The following is a 13,542-nucleotide window of genomic DNA, read 5'->3' as shown; positions in this document are numbered from 1 at the left end:
AATCTGTAGCAGCGCCTCTCAAGCATTAATGTGCACACCAAATCACCTATGAATCGTGTACCCATGTAGATTCAGATGCAGCAGATCTGAGGTGGGGCGGAAATCCTGCATTTCTAACAAGCTGCAGATGTGTGATGCTGAGGCTGCTATCCATGAACCATACTTGGAGGAGAACAGTTCTAAATGTATGCCATTTTACCTAACTAGCAAGATTGTTTATAAAGTCCTAGATTATTTTTGTTGGAGAGTTCCTTTGACATCATCTAGCGGATAGAATTCAGGACGCTTGTAAACTTGGATAGGAAAAAAAAAAAAGATTACATTTTTATCTTCTCTACCTTTTAAATGAAATTTAGCATTTCCCTTCATGATTACCGGAGACAACGAACCACAATGTTATTAGAAGTGCTTAAGAGACTGTTAAAAACTGAGAACAAACTGAGGGTTGATGGGGGGTGGGAGGGAGGGGAGGGTGGGTGATGGGTATTGAGGAGGGCACCTTTTGGGATGAGCACTGGGTGTTGTATGGAAACCAATTTGACAATAAAATTCATATATTAAAAAAAAAAGTGCTTATGACTTTGTCACAAATAAAATCCACAGATATTTTTAAATCACTTTAGTGTTGCTATTGCAGATATCTCAAAGTTCTGTTCCTACTCATGGTGACATTAAAAATTATAGTAGTTATGGGGTCACTTTGTTTATTTATTTATTTTGTTTGCTTATTGCTATACCAAATAAACACATACTACCATTATCATAAATTTGCTTTTTAATCCCTTAATAACTGAATTTCAATATAATTGGTTTTATTGGTAATTCTATTTATTTTATTGATTTAAAAGCATTATTCTTAGGAGGGCCATAGGCTTTACCAGGCTGCCAAAGACATCCATGGCACAGCAGAGGCTGAGAAGCCTTGGTCTGATCCAACTTTCTTTTTTGTTCTCTGAGGTACAGAAGGTTAGCACATCATTATCCATTAATTTACCCAAAGTCACATACCCAGTTGGGGAGTAGAACAGGGGTAAGGATCTGAATATCAAGATACTTAGGCTAGATTTTTTTTTTTAAACAGCATCTTAATCTGAGGAACAATAATGCCTTACAGAAAGTATACCAGAAAAATATGAATGCTGTAGAAAAATATTAAGAGTTATTCTAGCCTAGTCTCAGATACATTAAAAAATTAGAGTCTGTTCTTCAAAGACCTAGATACAAGTACCATTTTTATTCTATTTGACTTATTTCAAATGTTGACTATAAAGAATTAGGATTAAAAATGTTAATGTTTGTGGATTTCTTGGTTTTATACTTGAGGCCACAGTTATTCTTTTTTTAAAAAAAAGATTCATCTCAGTAGGTTTAGTGCCTCATAGTTACTTTTAGGAGCATCTATTCATTTTCTATAGCAACCTCATGAGAATTCAGTGAGTAACGGAGACCAAGTGAACCAGCACAAATGTATATTCACATTCAAATAAGGGGCATATGTCATGGGATATCTTTAAATTCTCTTTTGATTGATCTAATTTAATGTTTCCATGAGGATGTTTTGATAAATTTTGAAATTAATTTTAGACACAATTTAAATCCAGACAAAACTATAATCTAGATCAGAATAGTTTAAGACAATTTGGACTCTATTATAGGTAAAAACTACAGCAAGCCCATAAATAATCCATTATCATAAGATTTCCCCCAGGATCTTAGGTCAGAGAGGTTTGGAGAACATTTCTGTTTACTGCATTTTAGAAGGATAATAAACACAAAGCTGTGATCTTGGGAATGTTAAGGTTGACAAGTTAATCACAAAAGCAAGAAATAAACAAAATTTAAATTTTCACAGCAGCAGGATTGCTCCCGACACCATTCTAAATATTATCATAAACAACCTAGAAGCAAATGCAGTGTCAAGGACCCAAATACTAAACCAATGAGCCATGATTCATTTTTGTTTATTTGGAGAAAGGACTGGTATATTGATTTTACACATATAGATATTAGGCCCACTCAAAAACTAAAGGAAAAGCAGTTTTTAAAAGGTTCATTTTTTTCTAACATTTTAATTATCTCACATTTGCCTCTTTACCTCATTTGCGTTCCACCCCCTACCCTGCGTTCTTGACCTCCAAAGGCATATGCACCCTGAGTAGTTTAAAATTCCTTAGTGGGCTGTGGCATGTGTCTCTTTTTATTTCTCCAGGGCTTACTTTCCACTGATTTGTCCCATTCTGTTCTCTTTCTCTTCCCTTTCCCTTCCTGAACAATTCAGTGCCTAAAAATCCTTTTGGTGAGGCCAGGATGTCTAGTCCACACTAGTACTGAGGGCACCACCGTAACACAGTGAAGAAGGTGGATCCCTAGCAAGGTGTAGAGAAATGCACAGTGCAGCAGTCAGACCTGGGAGGTCAGAACCCAAGTAGCATAAGGAAGGTGTTTATTCAGGGCAAGAAACAGGTGATTAGTTTCACACAGGGAGGTTGACCAAAAAAGTAAATACATTACCCACAAGAGGGGCCAGGTTTCTCATTATCGATCAAGGGAATTTTAACATGAAAAAAGAAGAAAAGAGAATGCTATAGTGTTGGGTTAAAATTAAAGAGTTAAAAATGCATAAAGAGACATAAAACAGAGCTACAAATGTGTGGGTATAACTTCTTTGGTTATTTTTTTCTGGTTTCACAAACTGTTTCTGCCTTATCATGTAGTTTCTCTGTCCCAGCCCTGGAAATATCCATTCTCCCAAGAAACCCTAGCTTCTTTTAGTAGGCATCTGAGAGCTAGGTGTACTCATTGCTATTAGAATATCACTGTTTTCATGCCTATAGACACAGTGATAGGTATACGATAGGTAGGTAGGTAGGTAGGTAAATCAATCGATCAATAAGATACACTGCTTAGAGAATGTTGAAAATGATGGAGACATCAATAGAACCAGCCTATCACAAATTCGAGCATGAAATTTGACCCATTGGCAACATTAAAAAAACATTATGACAATAAAAGATTATATCTAACTGAATAAACTGGAATTCTGAGTCTATGTAGGTGTAAATAAATACATAAGCAAACAAATAGATAAACTGAAAGTTTAATGAGGTATAGTCTCAAAAGAATTTCTCCACAAAATGGGACAAATTGACATCATACACCTCCTGATGTGAGGCAATGGTGCAAGAACACAGCATCACTTGTGTAGTATTCCTGTCAAAGATAAATAACCAGAGCCTAAAAATAAGGAAATAACAGATACTCTACAAAACAACTAGTCTTAAATGTTCAAAATGTGTCAGGGTCATGAATGTCAAGGAAAGACTAACAAACTGTTACAGACTGAGGGATTCCCGAGACATGAAAACTAGATTCAGAACGTGATTCTGAACTGGAATCTTTTGTTATAAAAGACATGGTTGGGACAACTGATGAAGCTTGAATTGTGTCCAAAAATTTGATGGTGATATTGGGTCATGAGGTGAATGTCCTTCTTTGTAAAACAGGCACACTGAAGTATCCAAGGTGATGGGGCATCACTCTCTACTGACTCTAGAAAGAAAATTATTTATACTATTTTTGCAACTTTTCTTTACATTTGAAATTTTTTCAATTCAAAAATTAGAAATTATTTTAAAAATAATTCTTTTTAAAAATCGAGAGGCTGGCACAAGAACAGACACTCAGATCAATGGAACAGAATAGAGAACCCAGAAATGGACCCACAAATGTATGGCCAACTAATCTTTGACAAAGCAGGAAAGAATATCCAACAGAATAAAGACAGTCTCTTCAGCAAATCGTGTTGGTAAGACTGGACAGCTACATGCAAAAGAATGAGCCTGGACCACTTTCTTACACCAGACACAAAAATAAATCCAAAATGGATGAAAGATCTCAATGTAAGACAGGAAGCCATCAAAACCCTCGAGGCAAAAACCTCTTTGATCTTGGCCGCAGAAACTTGTAACTCAACACGTCTCCAGAGGCAAGGGAAACAAAAGCAAAAATGAACTACTGGGACCTCATCAAAATAAAAAGCTTCTGCACAGCGAAGGAAACAATCAGCAAAACTAAAAGGCAACTGACAGAATGGGAAAAGATATTTGCAAATGATATATCAGATAAAGGGTTAGTATCCAATATCTTCACAGAACTTATCAAACTCAACACCCAAAAAACAAAGAATCCAGTGAAGAAATGGGCAAAAGACATGAATAGACACTTCTCCAAAGAAGGCATCCAGATGGCCAACTGACACATGAAACAATGCTCAACATCACTCATCATCAGGGAAATACAAATCAAAACCACACTGAGATACCACCTGACACCTGTCAGAATGGCTCACATTAACAACTCAGGCAACAACAGATGTTGGCGAGGATACGGAGAAAGAGGATCTCCTTTGCGTTGTTGGTGGCAATGCAAGCTAGTGCAGCCACCCCAGAAAACAGTATGGCGGTTCCTCAAAAAACTAAAAATAGAATCACCCTATGACCCAGCAATTGCACTACTAGGCATCTATCCACGGGATACAGGTGTGCTCTTTCGAAGGGACACATGCACCCCAATGTTTATAGCAGCACTATCAACAACAGCCAAAGTATGGAAAGAGCCCAAATGTCCATCAATGGATGAATGGATAAAGAAAATGTGGTATATATATATATATATATATATATATATACATAATGGAGTATTACTTGGCAATCAAAAAGAATGAAATCTTGCCATTTGCAACTACGGATGGACCTGGAGGGTATTATGCTAAGTGAAATCAGTCAGAGAAAGACAAAAATCATATGAATTCACTCATATGAGGACTTTAAAAGACAAAACAGATGAACATAAGGGAAGGGAAACAAAAATAATATAAAAACAGGGAGGGGGACAAAACAGAAGAGACTCATAAATATGGAGAATAAACTGAGGGTTACTGGAGGGTTTGTGGGAGGGGGGATGGGCTAAATGGTTAAGGGACACTAAGGAATCTACTCCTGAAATCATTGTTGCACTATATGCTAACTAATTTGGATGTAAATCTTGAAAAATAAAAAATAAAATTAAATAAATAAATAAAGACTGTATGTTTTTATATTTCTTGAGCAAGTACCCAGGAGTAGACTTGTTGGATTATATAGTAAATGTATGCTTACCTTGTAATAAATTACCAAATTATTTTTCCAAAAAAAAAAAAAATCGAGAGGCAATTTTTAAATGATAGCACAAGAGAAGAAATGAGAGTCAAGAAAAGAGATAAAAACAAACATATTTCATATCCAGGAATGCTATCCTAGGTGGTAAGGTTTAGGAAATTAATGGTGATGGCAGGATACATTTCAATGACCCTGAGGTCAGCAAAGTCATCTACTCAAAACTTCAAGTTTAAATCTTAAGAAGTTTCCAGAATTAACCAAATATTAGTTCACTCCAAAAATTTCATTTAGAGCTGATCTGTAGCACCTGTTAACTAATTTGCATTGCCTAGTAACATTAGTCTCTGCATTTGCTAAGAACCATTGTTTCAAATCTTTGAAAACTTCTCAAATCTAATTTTTTGAAAAATCTGAGCAAAGCACATAATTTTAACGTTAGGTAATTCATACGGCATTACTTTGTCAGAACCTTTCATTCTAATTACTGCTAGTCCATCTGATTCTACTTGTATCCACCAGTTTTATTACTCTTAAAAATCACTTTCACTCAATGTAAATAAGAAAATAAGATACCAATGAATTTTAAATTATTAAGTGTTACCATATGTTTAAAATTTTGAGGACTTCTACTACTATTTGAATACCTTTAAATGGAGCATTCATGCTCTAGTCTTCATCCCAAATGTCACCATCCCTTACTGTCTTATGCTTGGCCACTCCACATAATCTTATTACTTGTCTTTCCTGTATAGACTTGCACTAGAGTGGTTTCAAGTTCGTTATGTCCAAAATGAATGACACTGAATGTCAGCACAATTTCCAAACTGCAATGGGGATTCTTTTGCCTACCTCTGAAAAATCAATAAAAATACAATGTTTCAGATGAAGATTCTCTATTCTTGGTCATGGAATCATGGTCTTGGAGAGTCTTACATTCATAATACAATAAAAAATTATCGGGGCGCCTGGGTGGCTCAGTCGGTTAAGCTTCTGACTTCAGCTCAGGTCATGATCTCATGGTTTGTGAGTTCGAGCTCCACGTCAGGCTCTGTGCTGACAGCTCAGAGCCTGGAGCCTGCTTCAGATTCTGTGTCTCTTTCTCTCTCTGCCCTTCCTCCACTTGTGCTCTGTCTCTCTCTATCAAAAATAAATAAATGTAAACATTTTTTTTTAATAAAAAATAAAATAAATAAATAAAAGGAAGATAAGGCAAGGGGAGTAGAGTCTAAAACCTAAAAGATGAAAAAGGGTCAGACAGAAGAGAGGATATGTGTGTTGGATGGAATGTGAAAAAGAAGTGGGAGTCTTTCAAGCAGAGGAAACATATGGGTAGAGACCCACAGATGGGAAAGAGGGTGGAATATTCCAGGAAAAGAAATAAGTCCAGAATGACTGGTACATGAAAAGTTAGGGAAAACATCTTTGCCATATGGTTATCCAGCATCCACTTGAGTGCTTCTAGTGACTAGAAGTTCACTATTTCAAGAAACTTCATTATTGGACAACTCACATTGCCTCATGTGTTTTGTTTGTTTGTTTTTGCTCATATCAAGGCAATATCTTCATTCCCACATCTGACACTCATTCATCTTAGTTTGGCCTCTTCTTCCACATGAGAATTCTCCAAGTATTTGAAGAGAGACAAAGTCCCCTCTCCTCCTGGGTACCAATGCCAGTTCCCTCAACAATTCTCTGTTAAATATGATTTCAAAATATCCTCCCTGGGATAAATTCTTGGCAAGTGGTCTTATAATTAATATCAATTCAATATAGTATTCCAAATAAATAGTTAATAATATTTATTGGCTGCTTAGATTATGCAAGATACTATGTTAAACACTTAATGTGCATTATCTCATTTAATATAATCACCCCATTTCCTCTTGCATATGGGAAATCAGAATCTTAAAGAGATTAAATAAGCCTTCATTCCTTAAGGCACTAAATGGTAGAGCTGGTGTCTGAACTCAGGGAGCCTGGGTTCTGCACCTGCAGAGTTAAGCATTAAGCTGTGTAGCCAAAGCACTATAGGATATATTACTAGTTCTCTTTGATCACAATACCATAATTTTTATCAGTTCAGTGTATAAGAGCATTGAAAATCATTTAAAGGTTTTCCTGTAACCTAAAACCATAACTTTTTTATTACAAACGTGCAAGTAAAAATTGCCCAACCTTCCATGTATAAAGTACACTGTTCCTTCCTTCCTTTTCCATTCTTTTACTTTTGCATTGTCCCAGGGATGACTGTTACTTGGTAACAAGAAGATTCCATGGTTCACATTCTGAAGTAAGAGGTTGGTATTTTAGATCTGGAATAAACCTTAGTTCCACCCCCAAAACAAGCAAATACAAGTGGCAAAGCTCTCAGTTAACTAGGCTTTCTGCTACTGGGCTTTTCTGCCATCTATGGAAATGACTCATCTAAAAACTGGGATCAAGTACATCTTCTGAAATTATCATACATTTTGGAGATTATCATACATTTTGGAGATTGGTAAATCTTCTATTATGCATATTAAAACAACAGTTTTTTTATTGGACTTTAAGCTAATTTATTTCTATATTCCTCTCTTTTCTAAAACTTCTTTATCTCATTTGCTCTTCATTGACAGACTAAACTAACAAAATGGGCATGCCTGCTATATAACAGGCACCAATATAAACAGGTAGATCTAAATTTTCTTTGAACAATTAGAAGGGATTAAAGGAATAAATGATACAGACCCAGAAAAGGAAAAAGGGCCTAGAATATTTGGTCAGGTTGTTGCCTGAATTGTTCAGGACCTAGTTCATTTTAATCTGATTTATAACTAAATTTGAGATGACAGCTTAATCCTAAATTGCTTTAATCAAACAATTATTTTAATATACAGACCAACCTGCTCCAAAATTTTGAAGCGGGGACTTTCTCTTTCTCTAGACACTGTGAGGGGAGGTCATATGAGCAAGGTGAGGATTGGGAAGGAAGTGTGAAACTTGATCCAAAGTGTTAGAAATCAATCAAGTTGTGGGAATGTCTGTGACAGAAAAACTAGTTCTATCACCAACTGAGCTAAAGTGTGATCCACTAGCCAAACAGTTAGGTTAAAATAAACAGCTCAAAGTAATTCTCTTTCTTCCATACTAAGTCTGGAATTAGATTCCATTTCTGTAGAGATCTGAAATCATTCCTTGATATGGCTACTTAAAACTCCTCTTCTTAATGAAAGATAACTCTGATCTTGCACTATCTAATCTTTCATGCTGCAGCCTCTACTGTCCCAGGACTCAGTTTCCTATCATCAAGTAGCATCTCATTAGGTGAGCCTCCCTGTTGCTAACCATCTCCAGTGGAATCTTCATTTTTGCATTATTTCTAGAGTTAAATTACAAGCCCAGCAGGATAGCAACTGCATCTAATTGATTTTCTCTATTACCTAACATTTCCGTTGGTGCTTAGTGTATTTTTTTCATACTCCTTTAGCTTGCTTTTTCTTTTTTCTTCTTTTTTGGCCATATAATTGAGAATTGATGTAACCACTAATATTAAAAAAAAAAAAAAAAGGAACAACAGTAGTATCTAAGGCCTCGTTACCAATTATGATTTCTTCATTGGTGGGCCGAACTCTGAGTAGGGATCAGAGCATGTTGGAAAAAGAAACTCAACTCAGTGACAGTAGAGACGCAGCAAGAGGTAGGGAAAGAATAGATCCATTTTGGGGGGAAATCTGACTTTGAGTCCTTAAACTTGCTGTGTGACCCTGGACAAGTCCCTTGAGCATTCTAGGGCCCTGTATAATTAAAGCAGTTAGATAATCCCAAATATTCCAGAATTTCACTAGTCGATTTTATTAAAAAGAGAGAAATATTTACTCTAAGGACAATTTTGATGGATATCATCTCCAAAATTAAAGATCTTGCCTTCCCTTTTTTTGTAGCCAAACTCAACAGTTAGCTTATCCCAATGTCCTTCTATTTCTTAGACTATATAGTTGTTTGAAATTCTTTTCTCACTATTCTAGAATATATCTTTATAATATATTTCCTAAGTAATCCCCACTCTAATATTTTTACTGTATATTTGTTTTTTTCCCCTTATATGTCATTTGTTTCTCCATTAATAGATTCCTAACTCCTTCCTTACAGACTATCCTTCCCACCATCTTGCTTTGCGATAGAATCTCTTGAAAACAAAGTGGAAGAGGATGTCTTGGTAGTGATTATTCTTTAACATTCACTAAAGACTATACATTTCCAGTGTCACACAGCTTTATTTCTATTGTCTATCATATTCAGAAAGATTACAATGAGAGAAATAAAAATGCTTGTATTTTAAATAAGTGCTTGATGGATTAAGTCCAGTCCCTACATAAAGACTATGTCCTCTATTCAAATTTATATACCTCTTTTTTTTCACATTCTCTTTTAATTTGTTTATATTTTCCCTTTTCACAATTTCTTTTTTCATTTCACCTCCTAGCTTTCCAACCTCTTGATTTTCTCATCCTTCGCTGTTAACACTACCACAGGTATATCCTTTCTACCTGTGTCCTCAAGTCTTCTTTCTAAGACAGGAGATAGGGCCGGCCCTAGCCAAACTATGAAGAAAGAAATGTAACTTTCTTTGCCCTCTCACTCTCTTTTTCGAATGGACTCTCCTCCTTTTGGCACCACCATTTTCTAAAGGTCTCTTGTGTCCCTCTAATTGGAGGTAATGGATTCAAGTAGGCCTTCTGTATTCCCCCAAATTAAGAATCATTTTTTTTTTTAACATTTATCTATTTTTGAGAGACAGAGAAAGACAGAGCCTGAGTGGGGGAGGGGCAGAAAGAGAGGGAGATACAGAATCTGAAGCAAGTTCCAGGCTCTGAGCTGTCAGCACAGAGCCCAACACGGGGCTCAAACTTGTGGACTGCGAGATCATGACCTGAGCTGAAGTCAGACACTCAACCGACTTAGCCACCCAGGTGCCCCATAACTATTTCTGATTTCATTTCCTGCAACCAACACTTATCTGTCCTGGGTCTCAAGGTAGACTTAATCCTCCGACGTCCCCAAATGAACTAATAGATCACGTATTCTCTTTCCTTAAGCAAAATTATAATTACCAGGGGCTTTTTAGGGATTTTTGACTGCACAGGAATAATACAAGGTATCATGGTGAAAATGTTTTAGCATGCCTGAATTCCATCTCCTTTAAATATGCCATATCCAGCAGAAATTGACTAAAATGGAGAGAAACTCTAAAGTAGAAAATTGATATACCAGCTACTTTACAGATAAGGAAAGAACTTATTAAAGTTTCTAAAGATAAAATTTCTCAATGAAAAAGAAGAAAGTATTCACCCGAGGGTTGGGTTTCTTTCTTTCCCTTTTTTTTTTTTTTTTTTTTAATTTTTAGGTAAAATGGAGTTGTAAGGAAAATATACAACCTCAGCATTCAGTTTATCAGCAATAACAGATATAAGTTTTCAGTTCTTCTATGCTTTTATTTTTAACTATGGAGTTTCATCACTTAAAACTTTACTGTATATAAATTTCTTCTTCTCTCCCACAATCCCTTTTCCTAGATTTCCTTCCACCATTACTTTCAATGAAATATGACATACACATGACCCCAAATCCCTCTATCTTCTATTTGTTAAGGGTTTCACCATTTGTAAAGCACTTTGAAATATACTGGCACATTTGATCCTTACCACTCAGTGAGATAGATATAGTAGCCCCTAACCCTATTTGGCAAATAAGAAAACCAGCATTCACATAAATGGTGGTATGCTCCTTAAGTCATGCAGGTGCTGAAAAGCAGAACCAAGAACCCAACTCTCATCTTCTGACCACACCTACCTATCCAGACTCTTCCTGCTCACTTCCAAGTAGAACCTAGCATGGAATCATTATGGGAGGTTTTTCTTTTGTGTTGTTCTCAATTTTAAAAGAAAACTAATGATTAAATTAAAAAAATATTGGGGTGCCTGGGTGGCTCAGTCGGTTGAGCATCTGACTTCAGCTCAGGTCATGATCTCACAGTTCGTGAGTTCGAGCCCTGCATCAGGCTCTGTGCTGACAGCTCTGAGCCTGGAGCCTGCTTCAGATTCTGTGTCTCCCTGTCTCTCTGCCCCTCCCCTGCTCATGCTCTGTCTCTCAAAAATAAATAAATTTTAAAAAATAAATAAATTAAAAATAAATACATAATATTAACGATTTAAAATATGATGGCCAAACCCCACACTCATACAATCACATGATTTTAAATCTCATCCACCACATTCACAAAGGGGAGTGAACATTACTTCTCACTGTCAATACATACATCAGAACACTTAAGTAAGCAGTGTCAGGCCCTGCAAACAAGCCCAGAGTGAGATAAGGTACATAGATAAAATGTTGGTTTCTATGATGCACGTTATTTGCATAATATTCATATTATTCATATGGGGCTGGGAATTACCACTCTCAAATGAAATATATTGAGTGCCTTTTTAAATTTATCTGGTTTTCAAACATTCTTCTGAATATGTGTCAATTCATAGAAGCCAATTCCTTTCTCAATCTCCCTATACCCTGTCTGATGAGTATCTAATAGTTAGCTTTGTCATTTAAAAAGCAAACAAGAATGTAAGGGCACAAAAAAGATGTTGCAATAAACAGAGTAGACAGACTGTAGCCATAAAGTTAAGTGATTCAATGATAGTCTTGAAGCATGGCACATAAATTGACTCTTGTTTGACATTTCTAGTAAATAATTTTTAGGTACTAAAATTTCTTAGGAGCTTTCTATACCAACAGCCTTCAAACTATTTCCTTTCTATATGTCACTTTTCAACCAAGCTTTCCATCACTTTTGGTTTACAAATGCATTTCTCCTCCATGTATTATTCCTTTCATCTAATACCTTTCTTCATCTCATTTTTAACTAAATTTATTAAGAAAATTTCTGAAAGCATTTTGGCCTGAAACCTAGAATTCAGCACTAGTTCCAACTCAACCAGTAGCAAGGTGAATCCTTTTCTTTGCCCAGGGCATGTTCTGGTTTACCCTTTTAATTTACTGAAGTCAAAAGGCAGCTTTGGGGTATGTTTGGACCTGCCTCATTAGCTATAAGACAGATATAGGGATGATTCCTAAATATCTTATTCCTGCTTCAGAAAATGGCTTCAAATTCCTGTTTTACCTGTCACTAACATCACTAACATTTAGAATTGCCTGAAGCATTGCCCCCCAATGCCCTTCCCTACCCTTTTGCTACTCACCGGCTGCCTTTTGACACCTAGCCAGTTTTTCCAGACCAGGACCCGAAGCTGATGAAACTGGGAAGCCATCCTTCAAACACCAGGAACAAGAGAATTCCTCTCTTTTCCTCCGCCTCACAGAAGAATTGGTACCCTGTCCAACTTGCTGTGTCAATGGGTCAAAGCCTTTTCACGGCATAGCTTTCCTGAGGGCCGGGGTAAGAAACCCACAGTTCTTCTGCTGCTGGATTTTTCCTCTGGGTTAATCCTTGACCAAGGAGCACTCTGCAACCAACTCTTCCTCCAAAACAAGAACCCAGACCAGAACCTGTCAGTGGCTTTGCTTATTTTAAAATAACATCCAGTTACTGCCTGTTGCATGAAGTCTAGACTCAAGAGAGAATGAATATCATTCAGATAATGCCCCACTGTAAAAAAAAAAAAAAAAAAAAAAAAAAAAAAAAGCTGAACCCACACCTCCTACTCTCCATGATATTAACTGCTTATCCACACCTTCCAGAAGGTGTCACCTGCACTGGACACGTCATGAGGAATTAGGTGGGACCCTTGCCAGGCCAGTAAGACTTGTCCTACATTCTCTCTCCTTCTTTACTACATAGTGCCTGCTGTAGCAGAGGCAGTACACATAGCATTTTACAGACTCTGGGCCCAGTGACTCATAATATTTAAATTGCCATTAAGATGTTTTAACTCAATAAGGCCAGAGCTCAGCTGAAACACTCTGAACCTCTGTGCATAGAGAAAGTCTCAGTCTTTATCCTAAAGTTATGTTGAATGTTTTGATTTGGAGGGAAGTAACTAAGTTGGTTAGGTCTTCCCTTCTGTTACAACATACTAGGTTAAACAAAATGCAGAAAATAAAAGGAAGGCTGTAGGGAGCAAAAATGACATACAATAGATTCCCTCATTTTGGGGATGGGGATTCATGTGGCCCATTACAGGAAAGCCATGTTGTTTTAGGTTTTTACAATTAAAGAAGACACAGGTTGACCCAGGATATTTCTGAATATATGATATAGCAGAATTCTGAGTTCTAATGCACTTGAATATCCAAATCAGCTAAAGAAATCTATTGTAAATTAGGAGAAAAGAAAAAGGCTTTATGCTTGAATTATTCAAGTGTACTTTCTAATTAAGCAATTTTAATTGTG

The 13,542-nt window shown here is 36.4% G+C and overlaps 1 protein-coding gene across 1 annotated transcript in view; it reads right to left on the bottom strand.

Moving 5' to 3' along the window:
* Positions 1-12,756, bottom strand: part of ABCA12 (ATP binding cassette subfamily A member 12) — a 175,972-nt gene extending 163,216 nt beyond the window's left edge. Inside the window, exon 1 of the mRNA XM_049614967.1 lies at positions 12,392-12,756. Coding sequence (XP_049470924.1) covers positions 12,392-12,460 — 69 coding nt within the window. The 5' untranslated portion in view covers positions 12,461-12,756. The remainder of the gene's footprint in view (positions 1-12,391) is intronic.
* Positions 12,757-13,542: the final 786 nt, after the last annotated feature.

The sequence above is a fragment of the Panthera uncia genome (assembly GCF_023721935.1).
Source record: "Panthera uncia isolate 11264 chromosome C1 unlocalized genomic scaffold, Puncia_PCG_1.0 HiC_scaffold_3, whole genome shotgun sequence".
In the NCBI taxonomy this organism is placed as follows: Eukaryota; Metazoa; Chordata; class Mammalia; order Carnivora; family Felidae; genus Panthera; species Panthera uncia.
Note: the sequence above shows the minus strand (reverse complement) of the source record. Positions and strands in the feature narration are given on the sequence as shown.